The 27,254-nt window shown below is 33.4% G+C and overlaps 1 protein-coding gene across 1 annotated transcript in view; it reads right to left on the bottom strand.

Moving 5' to 3' along the window:
* Positions 1–354: 354 nt before the first annotated feature.
* sptb (spectrin, beta, erythrocytic) overlaps positions 355–27,254 on the bottom strand; it is a 57,602-nt gene continuing 30,702 nt past the window's right edge. Inside the window, exons 29-36 of the mRNA XM_039785892.1 lie at positions 26,935–27,019; positions 23,981–24,177; positions 23,180–23,262; positions 3,974–4,037; positions 3,449–3,699; positions 2,353–2,508; positions 2,160–2,202; positions 355–522 (exon numbers count right to left, since the gene is read on the bottom strand). Coding sequence (XP_039641826.1) covers positions 355–522; positions 2,160–2,202; positions 2,353–2,508; positions 3,449–3,699; positions 3,974–4,037; positions 23,180–23,262; positions 23,981–24,177; positions 26,935–27,019 — 1,047 coding nt within the window. The remainder of the gene's footprint in view (positions 523–2,159; positions 2,203–2,352; positions 2,509–3,448; positions 3,700–3,973; positions 4,038–23,179; positions 23,263–23,980; positions 24,178–26,934; positions 27,020–27,254) is intronic.

Here is a 27,254-nt window from a genome sequence, read left to right as displayed (position 1 = left end):
CCCTATGTTCATTACAGGCCTTCATATTGTACATGGCTATATCAAAGCACGCCATGGTAAAGCAAAAATTGCAGCAAAAGCAACAAAAGAAAAGTTTTACAAACATTCTTTGGTTGAGTGTGAAAGGAGCATTCCTGTGCTTTAATTTAATTGCTTTGAATTTGGCATCTGTTAAAAAGAACACAAAGCAAAAAAGTGGACCTTTTGCATTGATACACTGGCTTAAATACAGGCAAAATAGTGATGGCTTTAACCTAAACTACAATATTATGTTAATTCTCACAAAATAATATAAAAAAATCTAGTGATTGAAAAGCTTGCTTTGACTGATTGTACACAAATATTACTTTCTCTTCAGGTTTTTTGCTTGTCTTTCTTGGCAGAGCTGGGCTCAGGGAGGGCAGTTGAAGAGGAGGGAGGGGGCAGGCTGTGGGTTTTGGCCCCTGAGGGCCCTGACGCTTCCTCCACTGCCAGGGGCTGAAAGGCCTTCTCCATGGCCTGGCTCCAACGCTGGAGCTCCTCCTAAAATAAACACAAAAACACACCACAGAGGCTTACAAAGGGAAGTCCACCTCTAGAGAGGCAGTGTGTGTTTTTGTCTCTTGGTCTGTTTGAGTAAATTAAAAAGTGGAAGTGGTTCACACATTTAGCGATAAAACTTGAAATAATGTGGTTGTGAGGCTGAATCAGGGCAATATAGATGAAAACTACTTTGCTGTTAAAAAAAATATATCTTGTGAACCTTAATGATCCCTGTAGGGTAGTCTCAATAACTGATGGTGAAACAGACGGAAACGTGAATAACCTCATCAGTCCTGTGAGGTCTAAGCCATTTTTTCCCATATTTGGTTCGCCTGGTCTCCTTGTGTAATAATGCTTGTATAACCTCAACATTGTTATGCACAATCAAGTTATAGACATAATTTCTTTCAGGAGAACCTGGGCTGTCAGGTTATGCATGCTGCAATGGTTGCCACACGAATGTATACGTTGTTATATGACTATAAAGACTAAACGGAAATGGAATCTCACTGAAATGTGGTGAAATCACACAAAGAACTTTGTTCTCCCAAGTGTTGGCAATCAGGGGACACAGAAACAAACTCTGTATCTAACAATAATATAAAACTATTTAGGTTTTTTCCCAAAAAGTGTATACTCTTTTATCCAAAAAGGTTGGTCATGTCACCTGACATCAGTAGGCCAAATCACACTCATTTCCACCTCCTAGCTTCATTCTGGCATCTATTTTTCTTTCTGTCCTCTGCCTTCCAGTACACACACACACACACACAAACACACACACACACACACACACACACACACAGACCTAGTAAATAAGGCCCTCCTGTAAGGCCTCCCTATTGGCCTCCCCAAATGACTTGATGTGATTGCACAAGCCAGCTGTCAGTCAAAATGTCCTTTTCAAAGATGGCAGCCGGGTAACATGAAGACATCGTGATTTTTTGGTACAAAATCGTGGATTTATCACTCTGGAATAATTGTGCAGTCTCCAAAAAAGGTCCCCGTCTTCCCGGACGGATTTCTAAGCTTCTGGAAGGTTTACGAAGACACAAAAGACCTCTTTAGAAAGGGCTATCTTTCTGCTAACACTACTGCTCTGCTCTAATGCAAGATGATCGGTCCAAAGATCGCGAAGCAAACAGAACATACGCAAGTTGATTTTTTATTCATAAATAACAAAGACACTGTAATTCCATGATGGATTAAAAAAGATTCTGGATGGCCGACAACTGTCAGAGGACCTCGATGAAACGGCACATTTCTCTGCTTCTAAACAACAACAAAGAATAAGTCTCTACACTGTATTGCATGTGAAGCACGTGTTTCTCCTCTCGCAGGCGACCTTATTTATGTAAGTAGCCCACATTAAAACCCTACAAGGTCGGCCTTGTAGGGTTTTAATGTGGGCTACTTACATAAACAAGGTTGCAAAATTACTTAAACATGGGCAGACATGTCAAACTAAAACGGCTTTTTAAATTAAATGTAAATATGTATGAACCATATGCAACATTACACCCTGTCACTTAGGGTCAAAGATCATGTAATAACATGCCCCAGTCCAGAACCTTCAGTCTCATGTTATTCGTTGAAAGTTTTTAATTGTGTTATCCCTCAATAGTATATAAACTCACCTCATCCTTACACTGGAACAAATATTCATTGCCGTCTTCAAGACTGAGAGAGAGAAAGGAAAGTGAGGTTAAAATGTATTGTGAGGAGGAATGCATAGCAACAAAAAGTTAGCCTATATCTTCTATTTTGACCTTTTGACTAAGGTAAAGACTAACCTAGTTTCCCCAAAACAGATTCTCTAAGAATTCTCACCGTAGTTTAGAGACGTGCTTCTTTTTCTTGTAGTTGGTGAGGATCTCCCAGCTGGCGTTATTGAGGGGATATGTCACCCCATGGCCAAAACTCTTGGCATCCTTATAGGCTGAGAGCTGACCTGGCTTCAGCACACAGTACAAGTTGTTCCAAGACCTTGGAGGAAGAGGAGGGGTTGAAAATGGAGGGCTTAAATATTGATCATTTCGTGTTGCTGATTTCCGGGCAATAATGCAAAAATAAATGTATAAATTGAATCACAATTACGAGAGCCACAACAACATCACCACGCAATGAAGACTTAATTCAGTTAATGAGCAATAAGGAGAGGAGTTGGAGTAGCTCACTGCTCTGTTTTTGTCAAGAAGAACACAGCCAGATTATCTGTAAAACAGCAGTCATGTGGTAGGTACTTTTTGTATTCAAAATTCAAAATTCAAGCTGCTATAAGTCAGTGTGTTAATATTAACACACTGACTTATAGCAGCTTGAATTTTTATGTTAAAACACATGCTTAACCATCTTACAACCAAGTGGCTAAAAAAGATGGCTTCACATCATTATCTACACTTTTAACTAGATAAGTAGATGGTTAATATGTTCTGGTATTACTAATGTTAATTACTAATTTATCTAAAAAAACCCTCAAAATTACTTAAACTATTAAAAAAAACTAACGTTTTAACACACATGCTGTCTAAAAAGGACTATTCCAAAGTTTGTGTAATCTCCATCTCGTTAAACACAAACATAGAACATGCATGTTTTGAATGCATGCTATACAGTTGTAGATTTCAGATTGTTTTTTTTTTTTTTACTACAATGCCACTACAATTAGAGATTACTAATTAAGACTTGAAACTTGCTTGAGTTGTAGAATGAACCCTGATTTATTTTTGTCAATGTTGCATTTTTATTGTGTTGTATTGCTGTTTGGGTGCAGACTGATTTAAACAGCCTGTGTGCAATATGTGAGGTAACCTAAATAAAAATGAAAACAAAAAAAATGCAGACTTGATGTTCCCTGTGATGAATTAAAGAAGGTAAGCAAGTGTTGAAGTGTGCTGATAGATTTCCTAACAAAGAAATGATCTACCTATTTGATGCCTTCTTTCCTGAGCCCTCCAAATCGTGTTTGCGGCCCAACATGCCCTCCTGCAGCACAGTCTGGGCTCTAACAATCTCCATAGGCATGGTGGCTGCTCGCTCTGGTTCTTTAGGGCTCTCTACTGAAACGGAAGGTTCCAGCTCCAGAGAACCACTTTCTCTCATTTCTGACACTATGGGCACTGTGGAGTCACCGGCTGTCTCCTCCAGCAGACCTGAACTGGGATCAATTGCACCAGACTGGAGGAGAAAAAATACAGACAGAGACGTAGAATGAGACATGAGACAAATCATTAATACATTTACAAATCAACCCGCACAATTGAAGGGGGATAAGGAAACAAAGTGTAGTTGTGTAGTTTGTTTTAGATGAAGTAAACGAGCTTTAAATTGCAGAATGAAAATAGCATAGAAGAGATTGATTTTCTTTTCTTTTTTACTTCAGTTTGCTTAAACAGGTGTCACAATATGATAACGTAGGGAGAACAGGAGCTGAGTGGATGTAATTACTAACCAGAGTCTGTTCCTCAATAGTAAAGAGCTTTGAAGATTCTTCTACGAAACCGGTGTCTTCTCTCCTGGAGGAAAGAGGACAGCATGGGGTCTGTATGAGAGACTTTTAAGAGCAGCAGGTGAAGAACAATGTGAGAAGGAGAGACAGTGTACTTGCAAGCAAGGTTAAAGGATAAGGCTCACAATTTTCTGCTTTTTTTTGTTATCAAATATCATGAGGTGAAAAAAACATTGTATAGAACGTCCTAAAAAAATTAACGACACCCTGTGACTTTTTATGACGAACGCTATGACTTTTTTGTGACTTTTTATGACATACTATACAATGACTTTTTATGACATTTTATGACATACTGTACAATGACCTTTTATGACATACTATACAATGATGTTTATTAACTTTTAATGACATCCCCTACATCCACTTTTTTTCACCCATTTTTTCGACATGCTATTCTATGGCGTTTCTATCACTTTTTTTCAACATACTATATACCAAGACGATTTTGGTCGTGGGTTCAAACCTCACAAGGTGTGATGAAATTTAAGGTCTAGCAGTGAACAGCAAGATGTCAAATACACCAGGAGAACTGAGTTACGAGTAGAACAGTTGGGGTAGAGGGTAGTACATGGCACGTAATGCAAAAGCTGTTTCAGGGTTCAGTATAGGAGAAAGAGGGTGGATAGAGGGGACATGGTAAATAAACTTTTTTCGACATGCTATACTATGACTTTTTTAATAACTTTTTTTCGATACTATAATGTGGCTTTTTTTCTCTATTTTTTCACATACTATACTATGGCTTTTTTCGACCTACTATGCTGTGGCTTTTTTTTCTCTTTTCGACTGGCTTTTTTATCACTTTTTTCAACATACTATATTATGGCTTTTTTCAATACTATATTATGGCTTTCATCCCTCTTTTTTCAACATACTATACTATGACTTTTTCGACATAGTATACTATGGCTTTTTTATCACTTTTTTCGACATACTATACTATGACGTTTTTCGACATACTATACTATGGCTTTTTTTCTCTTCTTTCGACATACTATACTATGGCTATTTTCACTTTTCTCGACATACTATAGTATTGCTTTTATATAACTTTTTTCTACATACTATACTATAGCTGTTTTCAAAATACTATATTATGACTTGTATCCCTCTTTTTTCGACATACTATACTATGGCTGTTTTCAACATACTATATTATGGCTTTTATCCGTCTTTTCTCGACATACTATACTATTGCATTTTTTCACTTTTTTCAACATACTATACTATGGCTTTTTTTCTCTTCTTTTGACATACTATACTATGGCATTTTTCTCTGCTTTTGACATACTATACTATGGCTGTTTTCAACATACTATATTATGGCTTTTATCCCTCTTAACTCAACATACCATACTATGGCTTTTTTTCACTTTTTTCGACATACTATACTATAGCTTTTTTCGACATACTATTCTATGGCTGTTTTCAACATACTATATTATGGCTTTTATCCATCTTTTCTCGACATACTATACTATGGCTTTTTTTCTCTGCTTTCGACATACTATACTATGGCTTTTTTCGACATACTATACTATGGCTTTTTTCACTTTTTTCGACATACTATGGCATGGCTTTTTTATCACTTTTTTCGACATACTATACTATGGCAGTTTTCAACATACTATATTATGGCTTGTATCCCTCTTTTTTCAACATACTATACTATGACTTTTTTCGACATACTATACTATGGCTTTTTTATCACTTTTTTCAACATGCTATACTATGGCTGTTTTCAACATACTATATTATGGCTTTTATCCCTCTTTTTTCAACATACTATACTATGGCTTTTTTTCAACATACTATACTATGGCTTTTTTTTCTCTTCTTTTGACATACTATACTATGGCTTTTTTTTCTCTGCTTTCGACATACTATACTATGGCTGTTTTCAACATACTATATTATGGCTTTTATCCCTCTTTTTTCGACATACTATACTATGACGTTTTTCGACATACTATATTATGGCTTTTAGCCTTCTTTTTGCGTAACTTACTATGACTTTTTTCGCACATACTCATACTATGGCTTTTTTTCATTTTACTTACTATTCTTTATACCTATGCTTTTTTATCACGCTTTTCAACATAATGATACTATGGCTATTTCTTTAACATACTATATTATGGCTTTATTATCACTGTTTTCAACATACTATATTTTGGCTTGTATCCCTTTTTTCAACATACTATACTATGACTTTTTTCGACATACTATACTATGGCTTTTTTATCACTTTTTTCGACATACTATACTATGGCTGTTTTCAACATACTATATTATGGCTTTTATCCCTCTTTTTTCGACATACTATACTATGACGTTTTTCGACATACTATATTATGGCTTTTAGCCTTCTTTTTTTGACATAATTTGCTATGACTTTTTTCGACATACTATACTATGGCTTTTTTTCTATTTTTACGACATACTATACTATGGCTTTTTTATCACGTTTTTCAACATACAATACTATGGCTATTTTCAACATACTATATTATGGCTTTTATCCCTCTTTTTTCAACATACTATACTATGACTTTTTTTCTCTGCTTTCGACATACTATACTATGGCGTTTTTTCACTTTTTTCAATATACTATACTATGGCTTTTTAATTACTTTTTTCGACATACTATACTATGGCTTTTTTTTCTCTGCTTTCGAAATACTATATACTATGGCTTTCTTATCACTTTTATCGACATACTATACTATGGCTGTTTTCAACATACTATATTATGGCTTTTATCCCTCTTTTTTCGACATACTATACTATGGCTTTTTTTCTCTTCTTTCAACATACTATACTATGGCTTTTTTTCTATTTTTACGACATGCTTTACAATGGCTTTTTTATCACTTTTTTCAACATACTATACTATGGCTGTTTTCAACATACTATATTATGGCTTTTATCCATCTTTTTTCGACATACTATACTATGGCTTTTTTATCACTTTTTTCGACATACTATACTATGGCTGTTTTCAACATACTATATTTTGGCTTGTATCCCACTTTTTTCAACATACTATACTATGACTTTTTTCGACATACTATACTATGGCTTTTTTATCACTTTTTTCAACATGCTATACTATGGCTGTTTTCAACATACTATATTATGGCTTTTATCCCTCTTTTTTCGACATACTATACTATGGCGTTTTTCGACATACTATACTATGGCTTTTTTTCACTTTTTTCGACATACTATACTATGGCTTTTTTTCTCTTCTTTCGACATACTATACTATGGCTGTTTTCAACATACTATATTATGGCTTTTATCCCTCTTTTTCTCGACATACTATACTATGGCTTTTTTTCAACATACTATACTATGGCTTTTTTTTCTCTTCTTTTGACATACTATACTATGGCTTTTTTTTCTCTGCTTTCGACATACTATACTATGGCTTTTTTATCACTTTTTTCGACATACTATGCTATGGCTGTTTTCAACATACTATATTATGACTTGTATCCCTCTTTTCTCGACATACTATACTATGGCTTTTTTTTCACTTTTTTCGACATACTATACTATGGCTTTTTTCGACATACTATATTATGGCTTGTATCCCTTTTTTTTCAACATACTATACTATGAGTTTTTTCGACATAGTATACTATGGCTTTTTTTAATCACTTTTTTCAACATACTATATTATGGCTTTTATCCCTCTTTTTACGACATACTATACTATGACGTTTTTCGACAAACTATACTATGGCTTTTTTTCTCTTCTTTCGACATACTATACTATGGCTTTTTTTCACTTTTCTCGACATACTGTACTATGCATTTTTTCTCTGCTTTTGACATACTATACTATGGCTGTTTTCAACATACTATATTATGGATTTTATCCCTTTTTTCTCGACATACTATACTATGGCTTTTTTTCGACATACTATACTATGGCTTTTTTTTCTCTTCTTTTGACATACTATACTATGGCTTTTTAAGGTCTAACAGTGAACATGAATATGACAAATATGACAGGAGAACAATCCTAAGAGTGGAGAAGTTGGGGAAGAGGGTAGATCGTGGCACATAAAGTGAAGGCTGGTTTTAAGAACACAATGGTTGTTGGTTCAAAATGCAATGAATTGTAAGGTCCGACAGTGAATATGCCAGGAGAAAGTCACAATGGTAGAGATTTTGGGGTGGAGGTTAGTTAGTGGCACATAAGGCAAAGGCTGATTTTAAGAACAGTTGGTCGTGGGTTCAAACCTCACAAGGCACGTTGAGTTTTAAGGTCTACTAGTGAACGTGAAGATGTCAAATACACCAGGAGAGCTGTTTCTGTGTAGGGCAGTTGGGGTAGAGGATAGTTAGAGAAACTTAAGGTGAAATCTGTTTCTAAGAACCCAGTGGTCGTGGGTTCAAACTTCATAAGGTGTGTTGAATTTTAAGGTCTACCAGTGGATATGGAGATGTCAAATACACCAGGAGAATTGAGCCATATTCAGATAAGTTGGGGTAGTGGGTAGTTAGTACCACAATAAACAAAAGCTGGATTTTAGATCACAATGGTTGTGGGTTCAAACCTCATGAGGTGTGATGAAATTTAAGGTCTAGCAGTGAACAGGAAGATGTCAAATACACCACGAGAACTGAATTAGGGATAGAGCAGTTGGGGTAGAGGGTAGTTAGTGGCACATAATACCAAAGCTGGTTTCAAGAATGCAACAGTCGTGGGTTCAAGACGTACTACGACTTTCTTGACATGCTTTACTATGAGGTTTTTATCACTTTTGTCGGCATGCTATACAATTACTTTTTTAAGACTTTTTTCAATACTATAATATGGCTTTTTGACTCCTTTTTTGACATACTATATTATGGCTTTTTTTCAAATTTTTATGACATACTATGCTATGGCTTTTTATAATTTTTTTCAACATACAATACTATAGCTTTTTTTCTCTTCTTTCGACATACTATACTATGGCTTTTATTCTGTTTTTTGACATACTATACTATGGGTTTTTTTCCTCTTTTTTCGACATACTATGCTATGACTTTTTTCAACCTACTATACTATGGCTTTTTTATCACTTTTTAAACATACTATACTATGGCTTTTTTATCACTTTTTTATACATACTATACTATGACTTTTTTCAACCTACTATACTATGGCTTTTTTATCACTTTTTAAACATACTATACTATGACTTTTTTCAACCTACTATACTATGACTTTTTTATCACTTTTTAAACATACTATACTATGACTTTTTTCAACCTACTATACTATGGCTTTTCTCTTATTTTGCCATACTATACTATAACTTCTTTCGACATACAATACTATGACTTTTTTATCACTTTATTCAACATACAATACTATGACTTTTTTCAACATACTATTCTATGGCTTTTTTTCTCTTTTTTTGACATACTATACTATGGCTTTCTTTCCGCCATACCATACTATGGCTTTTTTTCTCTTCTTTCGACATACTATACCATGTTTTTTTTCCCTCTTTTTTCGACATACTATGCTTTTTTTGACGTAATTTGCTATGACTTTTTTCGACATACTATACTATGGCTTTTTTTCTATTTTTACGACATACTATACTATGGCTTTTTTATCACTTTTTTCGACATACTATACTATGGCTTTTTTATCACGTTTTTCAACATACAATACTATGGCTATTTTCAACATACTATGTTATGGCTTTTATCCCTCTTTTTTCAACATACTATACTATGACTTTTTTTTTTTCTCTGCTTTCCACATGCTTTACGAGGCTTTTTATCACTTTTTTCAACATACTATACTATGGCTGTTTCAACATACTATATTATGGCTTTTTTGACACTACTATATTGTATCCTTTATCCCTCTTTTCCGACATACTATACTGGCTTTTTTCTCTGCTTCGACATACTATACTATGGCTGTTTTCAACATACTATATTATGGCTTTTATCCCTTTTTTTCAACATACTATACTATGGCTTTTTTTCTCTTCTTTCAACATACTATACTATGGCTTTTTTTCTATTTTTACGACATGCTTTACTATGGCTTTTTTATCACTTTTTTCAACATACTATACTATGGCTGTGTTCAACATACTATACTATGGCTTTTTTTGACATACTATATTATGGCTTTTATCCCTCTTTTTTCGACATACTATACTATGGCTTTTTTTCTCTGCTTTCGACATACTATACTATGGCTTTTTTCAACATACTATATAATATGGCTTTTTTATCACTTTTTTCGACATACTATACTATGGCTTTTTTTTCTCTGCTTTCGACATACTATACTATGGCTTTTTTCAACATACTATATACTATGGCTTTTCTATCACTTTTTTCGACATACTATACTATGGCTGTTTTCAACATACTCTATTATGGCTTTTATCCCTCTTTTTTCGACATACTATACTATGGCTTTTTTTTCTCTTCGACATACTATACTATGGCTTTTTTCAACATACTATATACTATGGCTTTTTATCACTTTTTTCGACATACTATACTATGGCTGTTTTCAACATACTCTATTATGGCTTTTATCCCACTTTTTTCAACATACTATACTATGGCTTTTTTTCTCTGCTTTCGACATACTATACTATGGCTTTTTTGCTCTTCTTTTGACATACTATACTATGGCATTTTTCATGAGTTTTTTGACATAATTTACCATGTTTTTTTTTCGACAGACTATTCTATGGCTTTTTTATCACCTTTTTCGACATACTATGGCTTTTTTATCACGTTTTTCAACATACAATACTATGGCTGTTTTCAACATACTATATTATGGCTTTATCCCTCTTTTTTCAACATACTGTACTATGACTTTTTTTCTCTGCTTTCGACATACTATACTATGGCTTTTTTATCACTTTTTTCAACATACTATACTATGGCTGTGTTCAACATACTATACTATGGCTTTTTTTCTCTGCTTTTGACATACTATACTATGGCTTTTTTCGACATACTATATTATGGCTTTTATCACCTTCTTTCTACACAGACCTTGCTATTTTTTTTATCACCACATTCTATACTCTATTTTTCCATTTTTTTAACATACTATACTATGGCTTTTAATTACTTTTTTCGACATACTATACTATGGCTTTTTTTCTCTGCTTTCGACACACTATATACTATGGCTTTCTTATCACTTTTTTCGACATACTATACTATGGCTTTTTTCGACATACTATATACTATGGCTTTTTTTCACTTTTTTCGACATACTATACTATGGCTTTTTTCGACATACTATACTATGGCTTTTTTTCTCTTCTTTCGACATACTATACTATGGCTGTTTTCGACATACTATACTATGGCTTTTTTTCTATTTTTACAACATACTATACAATGGCTTTTTTCAACATACTATACTATGGCTTTTTTATCACTTTATTCAACATACAATACTATGACTTTTTTCGACATACTATTCTATGGCATTTTTCGACATACTATATTATGGCTTTTATCCCTCTTTTATCTACATACTATAATATGGCTTTTTTCAACATACTATTCTATGGCTTTTTTATCACTTTTTTCAACATACTATACTATGGATGTGTTCAACATACTATACTATGGCTTTTTTTCTCTGCTTTTGACATACTATACTATGGCTTTTATCCCTCTTTATTCTATAGCTTTTTTATCACTTTTTTCAACATACTATACTATGGCTTTTTGTTCTCTGCTTTCGACATACTATACTATGGCTTTTTTTGACATACTATATACTATGGCTTTTTTATCACTTTTTTCTACATACTATACTATGGCTTTTTTTCTCTTCTTTCGACATAATATACTATGGCTGTTTTCGACATACTATACTATGGCTTTTTTGCTCTTCTTTTGACATACTATACTATGGCATTTTTCATGAGTTTTTTGACATAATTTACTATGACCTTTTTTGACATACTATACTATGGCTTTTTTATCACTTTTTTCAACATACTATACTATGGCTGTGTTCAACATACTATACTATGGCTTTTTTTCTCTGCTTTTGACATACTATACTATGGCTTTTTTCGACATACTATATTATGGCTTTTATCCCTCTTTTTTCGACATACTATACTATGGCTTTTTTCGACATACTATTCTATGGCTTTTTTATCACTTTTTTCAACATACTATACTATGGCTTTTTTTTCTCTGTTTTCGACACACTATATACTATGGCTTTTTTATCACTTTTTTCGACATGCTATACTTTGGCTTTTTTGCTCTTCTTTTGACATACTATTCTATAGCTTTTTTATCACTTTTTTCGACATACTATACTATGGCTTTTTTATCACATTTTTCAACATACAATACTATGGCTGTTATCAACATACTATATTATGGCTTTATCCCTCTTTTTTCAACATACAATACTATGACTTTTTTTCTCTGCTTTCGACATACTATACTATGGTTTTTTTCGACATACTATACTATGGCTTTTTTATCACTTTTTTCAACATACTATACTATGGCTTTTTTTTCTCTGCTTTTGACATACTATACTATGGCTGTTTTCGACATACTATACTATGGCTTTTTTGCTCTTTTTTTGACATACTATACTATGGCATTTTTCGATATACTATATTATGGCTTTTATCCCTCTTTTTTCAACATACTATAATATGGCTTTTTTCAACATACTATTCTATGGCTTTTTTATCACTTTTTTCAACATACTATACTATGGATGTGTTCAACATACTATACTATGGATTTTTTTCTCTGCTTTCGACATACTATACTATGGCTTTTTTTGACATACTATATACTATGGCTTTTTTATCACTTTTTTCTACATACTATACTATGGCTTTTTTGCTCTTCTTTTGACATACTATACTATGGCATTTTTCATGAGTTTTTTGACATAATTTACTATGACTTTTTTCGACATACTATGCTATGGCTTTTTTTCTCTTCTTTCGACATACTATACTATTGCTTTTTTATCACTTTTTTCGACATACTATACTATGGCTGTATTCAACATTCTATATTATGGCTTTTATCCCTCTGCTATGACTTTACATAGTCTACTATGGCTTGTTTTCTATTTTTACGACATTCTATACTATGGCTATTTTCGACATACTGTACTGTGGCTTTTTTAAGGTCTAACAGTGAACATGAATATGACAAATATGCCAGCAGAACAATCCTAAGAGTGGAGAAGTTGGGGTAGAGGGTAGATTGTGGCACATACAGCGAAGGCTGGTTTTAAGAACACAATGGTTGTTGGTTCAAAGTGCAATGAATTGTAAGGGCCATCAGTGAATATGAATATGTCAATTATGCCAGGAGAAAAATCCCAAAGGTAACGAGATTGGTGTCAAGGGTAGTTAGTGGCACATAAGGCAAAGGCTGAGCTTAAGAACAGTTGGTCGTGGGTTCAAACCTCACAAGGCACGTTGAGTTTTAAGGTCTACTAGTGAACATGAAGATGTCAAATACACCAGGAGAACTGATTCTGTGTAGGGCAGTTGGGGTAGAGGATAGTTAGAGAAACTTAAGGTGGAAGGTGCTGTTTCTAAGAACCCAGTGGTCGTGGGTTCAAACCTCACAGGAGAAGGGAGCCGTATTTAGATCAGTTGGGGTAGTGGGTCGTTAGTACCACAATAGCCAAAAGATGGATTTCAAATCACAATGGTTGTGGGTTCAAACCTCATGAGGTGTGATGAAATTTAAGGTCTGGCAGTGAACAGGATGTCAAATACACCACGAGAACTGAACTAGGGTTAGAGCAGTTGGGGTAGAGGGTAGTTAGTGGCACATAATACCAAAGCTGGTTTTAAGAACTCAACAGTCGTGGGTTCAAGACATACTACTACTTTCTTGACATGCTTTACTCTGAGGTTTTTATAACTTTTGTCGACATGCTATACAATTACTTTTTTAAGACTTTTTTCAATACTATAATATGGCTTTTTGACTCCTTTTTTGACATACTATATTATGGCTTTTTTTTCAATTTTTTATGACATACTATGCTATGGCTTTTTTATAATTTTTTTCAACATACAATACTATAGCTTTTTTTCTCTTCTTTCGACATACTATACTATGGCTTTTATTCTGTTTTTTGACATACTATACTATGGTTTTTTTTCCTCTTTTTTCGACATACTATGCTATGACTTTTTTCAACCTACTATACTGTGGCTTTTTTATCACTTTTTAAACATACTATACTATGGCTTTTTTATCACTTTTTTATACATACTATACTATGACTTTTTTCAACCTACTATACTATGGCTTTTTTATCACTTTTTAAACACACTATACTATGACTTTTTTCAACCTACTATACTATGGCTTTTTTATCACTTTTTAAACATACTATACTATGGCTTTTTTATCACTTTTTTATACATACTATACTATGACTTTTTTTCAACCTACTATACAATGGCTTTTTTATCACTTTTTAAACATACTATACTATGACTTTATTCAACCTACTATACTATGGCTTTTCTCTTCTTTCGACATACTATACTATGACTTTTTTTCTCTTTTTTCGACATACAATACTCTGACTTTTTTATCACTTTATTCAACATACAATACTGTGACTTTTTTCGACATACTATTCTATGGCTTTTTTTCTCTTTTTTTGACATACTATACTATGGCTTTCTTTCCGCCATACCATACTATGGCTTTTTTCTCTTCTTTCGACATACTATACTATGGCTTTTTTATCACTTTTTTCGACATAGTATACTATGGCTGTTTTCAACATACTATATTATGGCTTTTAGCCCTCTTTTTTCGACATACTATACTATGACTATTTTTTGACATACTATACTATGTGGCTTTTTCTCTATTTTTACGACATACTATACTATGGCTTTTTTCGACATACTATACTATGGCTTTTTTATCACTTTATTCAACATACAATACTATGGCTTTTTTATCACGTTTTTCAACATACAGGCTGTTTTCAACATACTATATTATGGCTTTATCCCTCTTTTTTCAACATACTATACTATGACTTTTTTTCTCTGCTTTCGACATACTATACTAGGACTTTTTTCGACATACTATATTATGGCTGTTTTCAACATTATACTATGGCTTTTAGCCCTCATTTTTTCGACATACAATACTATGGCATTTTTTTATGAGTTTTTTGACGTAATTTGCTATGGCGTTTTTTAACTTTTTTCGACATACTATATACTATGGGTTTTTTATCACTTTTTTTGGCTTTTTTATCACTTTTTTCAACATACTATACTATGGCTTTTTAATTACTTTTTTCAACATACTATACTATGGCTTTTTTCATTTTTTTCGACATACTATACTATGGCTTTTTTAATCACTTTTTTCAACATACTATACTATGGCTTTTTTTCTCTCCTTTTGACATACTATACTATGGCTTTTTTTAGACATACTATACTATGGCTTTTTTTCTCTCCTTTTGACATACTATGCTATGGCTGTTTTCAACATACTATATTATGGCTTTTATCCCTCTTTTTTCGACATACTATACTATGGCTTTATTCACTTTTTTCGACATACTATACTATGAGTTTTTTCGACATACTATATTATGTCTGTTTTCAACATACTATATTATGGCTTTTATCCCACTTTTTTCGATATACTATACTATGGCTTTTTTTCTCTTATTTCGACATACCATACTATGGCTTTTTTATCACCTTTTTTGACATAAAATACTATGGCTGTTTTCAACATACTATATTATGGCTTTTATCCCTCTTTTTTTGACATACTATACTATGACTTTTTTTTGACATACTATACTATGGCTTTTTTTCTCTCCTTTTGACATACTAAACTATGGCATTTTTCATGAGTTTTTTGACATAATTTACTATGACTTTTTTCGACATACTATACTATGGCTTTTTTTCTCTGCTTTTGACATACTATACTATGTTTTTTTCACTTCTTTCGACATACTATACTATGGCTTTTTTTCGACATACTATACAATGGATTTTTTCTCTTCTTTTGACATACTATACTATGACTTTTTTCGACATACTATACTATGTCCTTTTTTTCTCTGTTTTCGACATACTATACTATGGCTTTTTTATCACTTTTTTCAACATACAATACTATGATTTTTTTCGACATACTTTTCTATGGCTTTTTATCACTTTTTTTGACATACTATACTATGGCTGTTTTCAACATACTATATTATGGCTTTTATCCCTCTTTTTTCGACATACTATACTATGGCTTTTTTCTCTTCTTTTGACATACTATACTATGGCTGTTTTCGACATACTATACTATGGCTTTTTTTCTATTTTTACAACATACTATACAATGGCTTTTTTCGACATACAATACTCTGACTTTTTTATCACTTTATTCAACATACAATACTGTGACTTTTTTCGACATACTATTCTATGGCTTTTTTTCTCTTTTTTTGACATACTATACTATGGCTTTCTTTCCGCCATACCATACTATGGCTTTTTTCTCTTCTTTCGACATACTATACTATGGCTTTTTTTATCACTTTTTTGACAGAATATATGTCTGTTTTCAACTATACTATATTATGGCTTTTAAGCCCTCTTTTTTTCGACATACTATACTATGATTTTTTTTGACATACTATCCTATGTGGCTTTTTCTCTATTTTCACGACCTTCTATATGGCTTTCGACATACTATACTATGGGTTTTTTATCACTTTATTCAACATACAATACTATGCGTTTTTTTTATCACGTTTTCTCATACAGGCTGTTTTCACATACTATATTATGGCTTTATCCCTCTTTTTTCAACATACTATACTATGTTTTTTTTTCTGCTCTTACATACTATACTAGGACTTTTTTTAGACATACTATATTATGGCTGTTTTCCAACGTTATACTATGGCTTTTAGGCCCCTCATTTTTTCGACATACAATACTATGGCATTTTTTTATGAGTTTTGCGGTAATTTGCTATGGGTTTTTAACTTTTTTCGACATACTATATACTATGGGTTTTTTATCACTTTTTTTGGCTTTTTTATCACTTTTTTCAACATACTATACTATGGCTTTTTAATTACTTTTTTCAACATACTATACTATGGCTTTTTTCATTTTTTTCGACATACTATACTATGGCTTTTTTTAATCACTTTTTTCAACATACTATACTATGGCTTTTTTTTTTCTCTCCTTTTGACATACTATACTATGGCTTTTTAGACATACTATACTATGGCTTTTTCTCTCCTTTTGACATACTATACTTACTTTGGCTGTTTTCACTTATACTATATTATGGCTTTTTATCCCTCTTTTTCGACATACTATACTATGGCTTTATTCACTTTTTCGACATACTATACTATGAGTTTTTTACATACTATATTATGTCTGTTTTCAACTTTATACTATATTATGTGTCTTTATCCCTTTTTTCGATATACTATACTATGGCTTTTTTTCTCTTATTTCGACATACCATACTATGGCTTTTTTATCACCTTTTTTGACATAAAATACTATGGCTGTTTTCAACATACTATATTATGGCTTTTATCCCTCTTTTTTTGACATACTATACTATGACTTTTTTTTGACATACTATACTATGGCTTTTTTTCTCTCCTTTTGACATACTATACTATGGCATTTTTCATGAGTTTTTTGACATAATTTACTATGACTTTTTTCGACATACTATACTATGGCTTTTTTTCTCTGCTTTTGACATACTATACTATGTTTTTTTCACTTCTTTCGACATACTATACTATGGCTTTTTTTCGACATACTATACAATGGATTTTTTCTCTTCTTTTGACATACTATACTATGACTTTTTTCGACATACTATACTATGTCCTTTTTTTCTCTGTTTTCGACATACTATACTATGGCTTTTTTATCACTTTTTTCAACATACAATACTATGATTTTTTTCGACATACTTTTCTATGGCTTTTTATCACTTTTTTTGACATACTATACTATGGCTGTTTTCAACATACTATATTATGGCTTTTATCCCTCTTTTTTCGACATACTATACTATGGCTTTTTTCTCTTCTTTTGACATACTATACTATGGCTGTTTTCGACTATGGCTTTTTTTCTATTTTTACAACATACTATACAATGGCTTTTTTCGACATACTATACTATGGCTTTTTTATCACTTTATTCAACATACAATACTATGACTTTTTTCGACATACTATTCTATGGCATTTTTCGACATACTATATTATGGCTTTTATCCCTCTTTTATCTACATACTATAATATGGCTTTTTTCAACATACTATTCTATGGCTTTTTTTGACATACTATATACTATGGCTTTTTTATCACTTTTTTCTACATACTATACTATGGCTTTTTTTCTCTTCTTTCGACATAATATACTATGGCTGTTTTCGACATACTATACTATGGCTTTTTTGCTCTTCTTTTGACATACTATACTATGGCATTTTTCATGAGTTTTTTGACATAATTTACTATGACTTTTTTTGACATACTATACTATGGCTTTTTTATCACTTTTTTCAACATACTATACTATGGCTGTGTTCAACATACTATACTATGGCTTTTTTTCTCTGCTTTTGACATACTATACTATGGCTTTTTTCGACATACTATATTATGGCTTTTATCCCTCTTTTTTCGACATACTATACTATGGCTTTTTTTTCTCTGTTTTCGACATACTATATAATATGGCTTTTTTATCACTTTTTTCGACATGCTATACTATGGCGTTTTTTCTCTGCTTTCGACATACCATACTATGGCTTTTTTGCTCTTCTTTTGACATACTATTCTATGGCATTTTTTATCACTTTTTTCAACATACTATGGCTTTTTTATCACGTTTTTCAACATACAATACTATGACTGTTTTCAACATACTATATTATGGCTTTATCCCTCTTTTTTCAACATACTATACTATGACTTTTTTTCTCTGCTTTCGACATACTATACTATGGCTGTTTTCGACATACTATATTATGGCTTTTATCCCTCTTTTTTCAACATATATACAGTGCCTTGCGAAAGTATTCGGCCCCCTTGAACTTTTCGACCTTTTGCCACATTTCAGGCCTCAAACATAAAGATATAAAACTGTAATTTTTTGTGAAGAATCAACAACAAGTGGGACACAATCATGAAGTGGAACGAAATTTATTGGATATTTCAAACCTTTTAAACAAATAAAAAACTGAAATATTGGGCGTGCAAAATTATTCAGCCCCCTTAAGTTAATACTTTGTAGCGCCACCTTTTGCTTTCGCGATTACAGCTGTAGAATTCGGCTGGGTGTATCTATCAGTTTTGCACATCGAGACGGACATTTTTGCCCATTCCTCCTTGCAAAACAGCTCGAGCTCAGTGAGGTTGGATGGAGAGCGTTTGTGAACAGCAGTTTTCAGTTCTTTCCACAGATTCTCGATTGGATTCAGGTCTGGACTTTGACTTGGCCATTCTAACACCTGGATATGTTTATTTGTGAACCATTCCATTGTAGATTTTGTTTTATGTTTTGGATCATTGTCTTGTTGGAAGACAAATCTCCGTCCCAGTCTCAGGTCTTTTGCAGACTCCATCAGGTTTTCTTCCAGAATGGTCCTGTATTTGGCTCCATCCATCTTCCCATCAATTTTAACCATCTTCCCTGTCCCTGCTGAAGAAAAAGCAGGCCCAAACCATGATGCTGCCACCACCATGTTTGACGGTAGGGATGGTGTGTTCAGGGTGATGAGCCGTGTTGCTTTTACGCCAAACATAACGTTTTGCATTGTTGCCAAAAGTTCGATTTTGGTTTCATCTGACCACAGCACCTTCTTCCACATGTTTGGTGTTGTCTCCCCAGGTGGCTTTTGGCAAACTTTAAACGACACTTTTTATGGATATCTTTAAGAAATGGCTTTCTTCTTGCCACTCTTCCATAAAGGCCAGATTTGTGCAGTATAACAATTGATTGTTGTCCTATGGACAGTCTCCCACCTCAGCTGTAGATTTCTGCAGTTCATCCAGAGTGATCATGGGCCTCTTGGCTGCATCTCTGATCAGTCTTCTCATTGTATGAGCTGAAAGTTTAGAGGAGAGGCCGGGTCTTCGTAGAATTTGTAGTGGTCTGATACTCCTTCCATTTCAATATTATCGCTTGCACAGTGCTCCTTGGGATGTTTAAAGCTTGGGAAATCTTTTTGTATCAAATCCGGCTTTAAACTTCTCCACAACAGTATCTCGGACCTGCCTGGTGTGTTCCTTGTTCTTAATGAAGCTCTGCGCGCTTTACGGACCTCTGAGACTATCACAGAGCAGGTGCATTTATACGGAGACTTGATTACACACAGCTGGATTCTATTTATCATCATTAGTCATTTAGGTCAACATTGGATCATTCAGAGATCCTCACTGAACTTCTGAGAGAGTTTGCTGCACTGAAAGTAAAGGGGCTGAATAATTTTCGCACCCACTTTTTTCAGTTTTTTATTTGTTAAAAAAGTTTGAAATAGCCAATGAATTTCGTTCCACTTCATAATTGGGACCCACTTGTTGTTGATTCTTCACAAAAAATTACAGTTTTATATCTTTATGTTTGAGGCCTGAAATGTGGCAAAAGGTCGAAACGTTCAAGGGGGCCGAATACTTTCGCAAGGCACTGTATATGGCTTTTTTCGACATACTATTCAATGGCTTTTTTATCACTTTTTTCAACATACTATACTATGGCTTTTTTTTGTCTGCTTTCGACATACTATACTACGGCTTTTTTTGACACTTTTTTCGACATACTATACTATGGCTTTTTCATCCCTTTTTTCAACATACTATACTATGGCTTTTTTTTCTCTGCTTTCGACAAACTATACTATGGCTTTTTTATCACTTTTTTCGACATACTATACTATGGCTGTTTTTTGACTTTTTTAACATACTATACTATGGCTTTTTAATTACTTTTTTTGACATACTATACTATGGCTTTTTTTCTCTGCTTTCGACATACTATATACTATGGCTTTCTTATCACTTTTTTCGACATACTATACTATGGCTTTTTTCGACATACTATATACTATGGCTTTTTTTCACTTTTTTCGACATACTATACTATGGCTTTTTTCGACATACTATACTATGGCTTTTTTCTATTTTTACAACATACTATACAATGGCTTTTTTCGACATACTATACTATGGCTTTTTTATCACTTTATTCAACATACAATACTATGACTTTTTTCGACATACTATTCTATAGCTTTTTTATCACTTTTTTCGACATACTATACTATGGCTTTTTTATCACGTTTTTCAACATACAATACTATGGCTGTTATCAACATACTATATTATGGCTTTATCCCTCTTTTTTCAACATACAATACTATGACTTTTTTTCTCTGCTTTCGACATACTATACTATGGTTTTTTTCGACATACTATACTATGGCTTTTTTATCACTTTTTTCAACATACTATACTATGGCTTTTTTTTCTGTTTCTGTTGCTGTCAGTTGTCTTCGCAGAATTATCAGGTCCATCAGCCTAATCAGAATCATCAGCCGCCACTAGTGTCTGGACTCAATGGGGGTGCTCAGGACTCAGGCCCCTCGAGTACAAATCTCCCTGTAGATTCTAAGCGCCAAAGACTTACTTACTTAATTATCACATCATTTTGTATAATAAACGTTCATCTTTACTTCATTCACTTGTATCTTCTGATTGAACTTACGAAAACACTTGAATTGTATATAGACTTATTTTATATTGTTGTTGGTCATTGGTGCTTTTTATATTTATAAAAATATTTATAGATGCACCTTATTTTGACATACTTGTGTACATAACAGTCCTGTCTATTCTTTACCTTTATCTGTCTAGCTTTGTTCTCCTTACCTGTTATGTCAAGTGTCATATGCTATTTCTGTGTAAGTACATTGAGTTAAATCAAAAAACAGTAAAATTATTTGTATGTGTTTTTCAGGGAACACAGGACGAGATGTAATACATCCTTTAAGTGCAGGTGCGTACTAAGAGAAAGCACATACTTGGCCAAAAAAGCTGATGATTCTGATATGTGATTAAAGAATAGTCATAGTATAGTATGTCATAAGTAATGTTTAAAAAAGATTCTGTGTTGTATGCCATAAAATATTTCACATATATAGTATGTCACAAAAAAATTGTATAAAGGAAGTCAGAGCTAAGTATGTAATAAAATAAATAAAATCATAGTATATGTGTCATAAAAAAAGTCATAATATAGTATGTCATAAAATATAAAAAAGTTATAGTATAGTATGTCATTAAAATGTCATGAAAATCATAGCATGGTATAGTATGTCATCAAAAAAAGAAAAAAAGTCATAGTATAGTCTGTGACATAAAAAAGTCATATTGCAGTACGTCATAAAAAGTCATAGTATACTACATCCCAAAAAGGCATAAAATATCATAAAAACGTCATAGTATAGTATGTCATAAAAATTGGTAGAGAAAGGTCACAGTGTAATATTTCATTAAAAGTCATAGTATAGTAAGTCGTAAAAAATGTCATAGTATGTCATAAAAAGTAATTTAAAAAGGTCATTGTACATTGTTTCTAAAAGTGTAGCCCTCAGAAATATTGTGGGTGGCCCCTGAATGTGACATTAAATGCATGTTACATTTTAATCATCAGTGGTCTATTTCAATACTATCACTTTCAATGGCATACATTTAATACACCACTTGGCTACTGTGTCAAACTGCACCCCCTAACAAGCGTCTGTCAGGAATGAAAGCTACTGTTTCATGTCAACTAGTGTCACCTCGCAGGTGTCACAGATATTACGGTATGTCATCGATGTTAGCTAAAGTTAGCAATTTTGGTGGTCAACTCTGCAGTTTAATGTGAAATTGACATGGAATATATATTTTATTTTCTGTGTGCACTTTTCTTGTGTGGCCCTTAATCATATGCTGGCTCCCTAAATTGGCACTCAGTAATCAAAACTTTGAGAAGCCCCTAATGTACAGTATATAAATGCCTACATGGTATGTTTGAGTGTGTGTACCTGCTGTCTTTATCTGATCGTTGCTCTTCTTTAACGAACTGCTCCATCTCCTGTTGTTGATTCCTCAGCTCCAACAACTCCAGCTGCAACACAGTATTGAACTGGAATCAATACCTAGTCCAATAGTTGCTTTTATTACTTGCTCACTCTCAATGACACAGAAAAAAATCATACACGCTTTTATATCATCATGCCTGGACTACTGTAACTCTCTTATTACCTATTTAAACTCCCACTCAGTCTCACACTTGCAACTTATCCAGAATTCAGCAGCCAGATTATTAACTAAGTCTTGGAGATTTTGTCATATCACATTACATTAAAGAGCTTTTAACCCCTTATAGCCTAGCCAGGCCTCTACGATCAGCTGATCAAAATCTTTTAGCTATTCCACTAACCAGACTGCGTTTTCAGTTACGGCCCCTCAGCTGCGGAACAGCCTTGCTCTCAGTGTGAGACCGGCTGACTCCACTCCAGCTTTTAAACGCCTCCTTAAAACTCATTTGTACAACATGGCCTACACTTAACTATGTCTTCTCTTCCATTCTCGCAACACTGCATATTTCCTCTTTTTGCTACTTTTTTATGGTTTTATTTGAATTTTACTCTCATTATGTATTCAAATTATGCTTGATTTGTATTATCATTTTAGTGTTTTAGATGCATGTCCTTACATGTTTCTGTAATTGACAATATGTTTTCTTTAAAGCTGTTGTGTAAGCCTGCAGGTACAATTTTTCCATAGTGTTTTTCCTATGTTTTTTTCAGCAGGATTAATGTTTCATATATTTCAGTCCATACCGTAGTGAGACGCTCCAGTGCGGAGAAGCGCTCTTCCCAAGTGGCGGTGGATTTCTCGAAGGCCTCGTGCCTCTTAAGGAGTTTCTCGACCTCGTCCACAGTGTGGCCCAGGTCTTTACTGGACACGTAGGGCTCCTGAGCGATCAGCCAAGCCTCTGCCACCGAGGCATCCCGAGCAAACTGACACACCTCCAGCACTGAAGGAAACAAAGACAAAGTCATTAGGGTAGTCTTTATCTTACAGTAATACCATTTTAAAATGTCCTTCAAGTTTTCATGCATATTAATGCTGGCAATTATTTGATGAGATGGGTTCTCATTGAATGGCTTTTTGAATCAAGACATTGTGTTGGAGGAAGTAAGAACTGTAATAGACAGGTCAAAACTGAGGAAAGCTGTTGTGGTAGAGGGAATTCCTAATGTGTGTTAAAGTCATCATCACTTTTGTTTGTGCTTTTCCGTTTGTTACATTTTTGTTTCAAATATAGTATTGTTCCCTCTACATGGTATAAATCCATTATTAAACCTGTCCCAAAATCATCTAAGGATGACCCAAGAGTACCTGTCAATTATAGGAAAATCAGCCTTCTTAGCACAGTGTACAAATTATATTCCAGTATTTTGAATTTCAGGCTGACTAAATATTTAGAAACTGTAAATCTGTTGGTTGATGAGCAGAATGGATTCAGAAAGAACCGAGCCTGCATTGACCATATCCACTCAATTTTGACTATTGTCAGATCAAGAATTGCAGAAAGTAAGTCTACTTTTGTTTGTTTTGTTGATTTTAAAAAGGCTTTTGATTGGATTCCAAGAGATTTACTTGCCCTAAAATTTATAGAAGCCAGAGTAGATGTAAGGTTTTATAAAGCATTAAAGTCCTTATATAGTTGCTCTGCATGGAAGTAAATAATCTACAAACTGGTTGGTGTCATACTCCTTATGGTGTTAAACAAGGTGACGTTCTTTCTCCCACTTTGTTTCTAGTATATGTAAATTACTTGACTAGGTATACATCTAAATTATTTAACTTTGGGTATTTTGTTGTACATGGACGATATTGCTCTTCTTGCTGAATCAGAAGATGACTTACAAAGTATGTTAAATCTGTTAAAGAACTGGTGCTACAGATGGAGGTTATTAATAAATCAAAGTAAAACATCATTTCAGGAAAAAGGGTATCCAGAGAAGCAGGAAGACATTCACTTTTGGGACTGTATCACTAGTGTATACATCAAAGTATAAATATTTGTGTTTTACTCTTGATGAATTCTTAACCTATGAGGCTTGTCGATTCAGCTGGAAAAGCGTTAGGGTCTGTTGTTAACAAACTTAAAGTATGAAAGACCTTGGGTACTCTACTTATTCACAACTTTATAATGCATGCGTTTCCCCCATATTAACTTATGCTCTTGGATTTGGGGTTTTAAAGGATCTAAAACAGCAGACTCTGTTTATAACAGAGCTATTTTTTAGGAGTTCATAAGTTTGCTCTTATTTTGGCTGTTCAAGATGATATGGGTTGGATTCCTGGTTCAATAATGAGAAAATGATAAGGCTATGGAATTGTTTGCTTAACGTGTCTGATGATAGAATTAATAAAAAGGTGTTTCTCTGGGCCAAAGCACACAATTCCTCGTAGACTAATGACATATATGATGTTTTGGAAGAAGTTGAATTGCAATATATATATCGTAGTAATTTCACTTGTAGCATGTACACAATCAGAAGTAAGTTACTTGCATGATTAGAAGAAATATGGTCAAAAGACATAAAACCAAAACAACAAACTTATATTCAAATCAAACATTATTATGGTCCTGAACTATATGTTACAGCAAACTTATGGAGAAGTCAGAGGTCGTTGGTGGCTCAGTTGAGAACAGGAATCCTTCCCCTTGCCCTAGAAGTGGATGGATTCAAAAACATCCAAGAAGATAAAAGGTTGTGCGAACTACGTGAACTAGGAGAAGTTGAGAACAAATCACATTTTCTTTTGTATTGTCCGTATTATGATGAGCTAAGAACACCGATCTTACATGAAATGTCTGTCCAAAATCCTGAAATTTTCCGGTGCACAGATGATGACCAATTGGAGTGGTTGTTTTAAAACTTTTGTTTCTAAAGCTTGGCAAAAAAAGACTAGAAGGTTTATTTGTTTAGGGTATGTGGTTACTTTGGCATCTGGTCCTTTGTCCTAGGTAATGGTGTCTTGTAAGCCCATGTGGGCTGGGCATATTTTATCATATGCATGACACAATAATACAAAAAATATTCATTCATTCATTCATATTTGAATGTGAAGATATTTTGAAAAGTATGAAGATTTTTACAAAACAGGACATTTTTTGGAAAGAGAGGACATTTTGAAAAGTAAGGACAGTTTCTGAAACTGAAAACAAGAGCATTTTTGTAAAGGGATGAAAGAAAAGATATTTTTTAAAAGTGGGAAATATTATTTTAGTTGAGAGCATTTTATTTTATAAACTATGGATGTTTTTAGAAACTGAGGACAGATTTTAAAAAGTGACAACATGTGAAGATGTGGAGAACATTTTAGGAAGTAAGGACATTTTTAGAAATATTACATATTGTCTATCTCGTATAAATATCTCGTAGCATTTTCTCTCGACTGTATATGCTGTTTATGGAGGTTTATAAAACAGAGACGCATATTGGAAACATTTAAAAGTGAATATAGAATTCCAAAGTATAGTTGAAGGGATCACCCGGTGTTAGAGAAGGCGCTGTGTCAGACTGCAACAAAAGATGCTTATTAGACTGAGTGTTTTGAGGAACAAAAGCCACAGTGCTCTTTCATGTGCAAAGGTTTGTACATTTGTACATTATTCACATCAGTTAGTCATTTGGCTTTGGGCAGGTATAGATTTGAAAAGGAATAATGTATGTACAGGATTTGTTTTTATGGTGGAGGTTAGTGTGGTTTTACTCACAGAGTCTGAGCCAGTCCCATCTGTCATCCCACTTGAACATCATCTCCTTCCTTTTCTCCATCAGCTGCACCAGCTTCTCTTTGATCTGACACAAGCAGTTATAAGTCGCAGTTACATATCAGCATTATTAAACAACTCAGCCCCAAGGCTGGCTATTATCCTCTAAGAATTAGTATTGTGAAGTAATTAACCACACGTTATAGTCAGGCCGGGGTCAATTGCTCATTTAAATTCTTTTGGCTATTCCATTTCTAATTAGTGTTTGCTTTATAGTCTCCCTGATGAGTGTAAGATGAGTGGAAATTTTTCTTTCGTGGCAA

The sequence above is a fragment of the Perca fluviatilis genome, chromosome 20 (genome assembly GCF_010015445.1).
Source record: "Perca fluviatilis chromosome 20, GENO_Pfluv_1.0, whole genome shotgun sequence".
Classification (NCBI taxonomy): domain Eukaryota; kingdom Metazoa; phylum Chordata; class Actinopteri; order Perciformes; family Percidae; genus Perca; species Perca fluviatilis.
The sequence above is the reverse complement of the archived record's forward strand: the minus strand, read 5'-3'. Positions and strand labels throughout refer to the sequence as shown.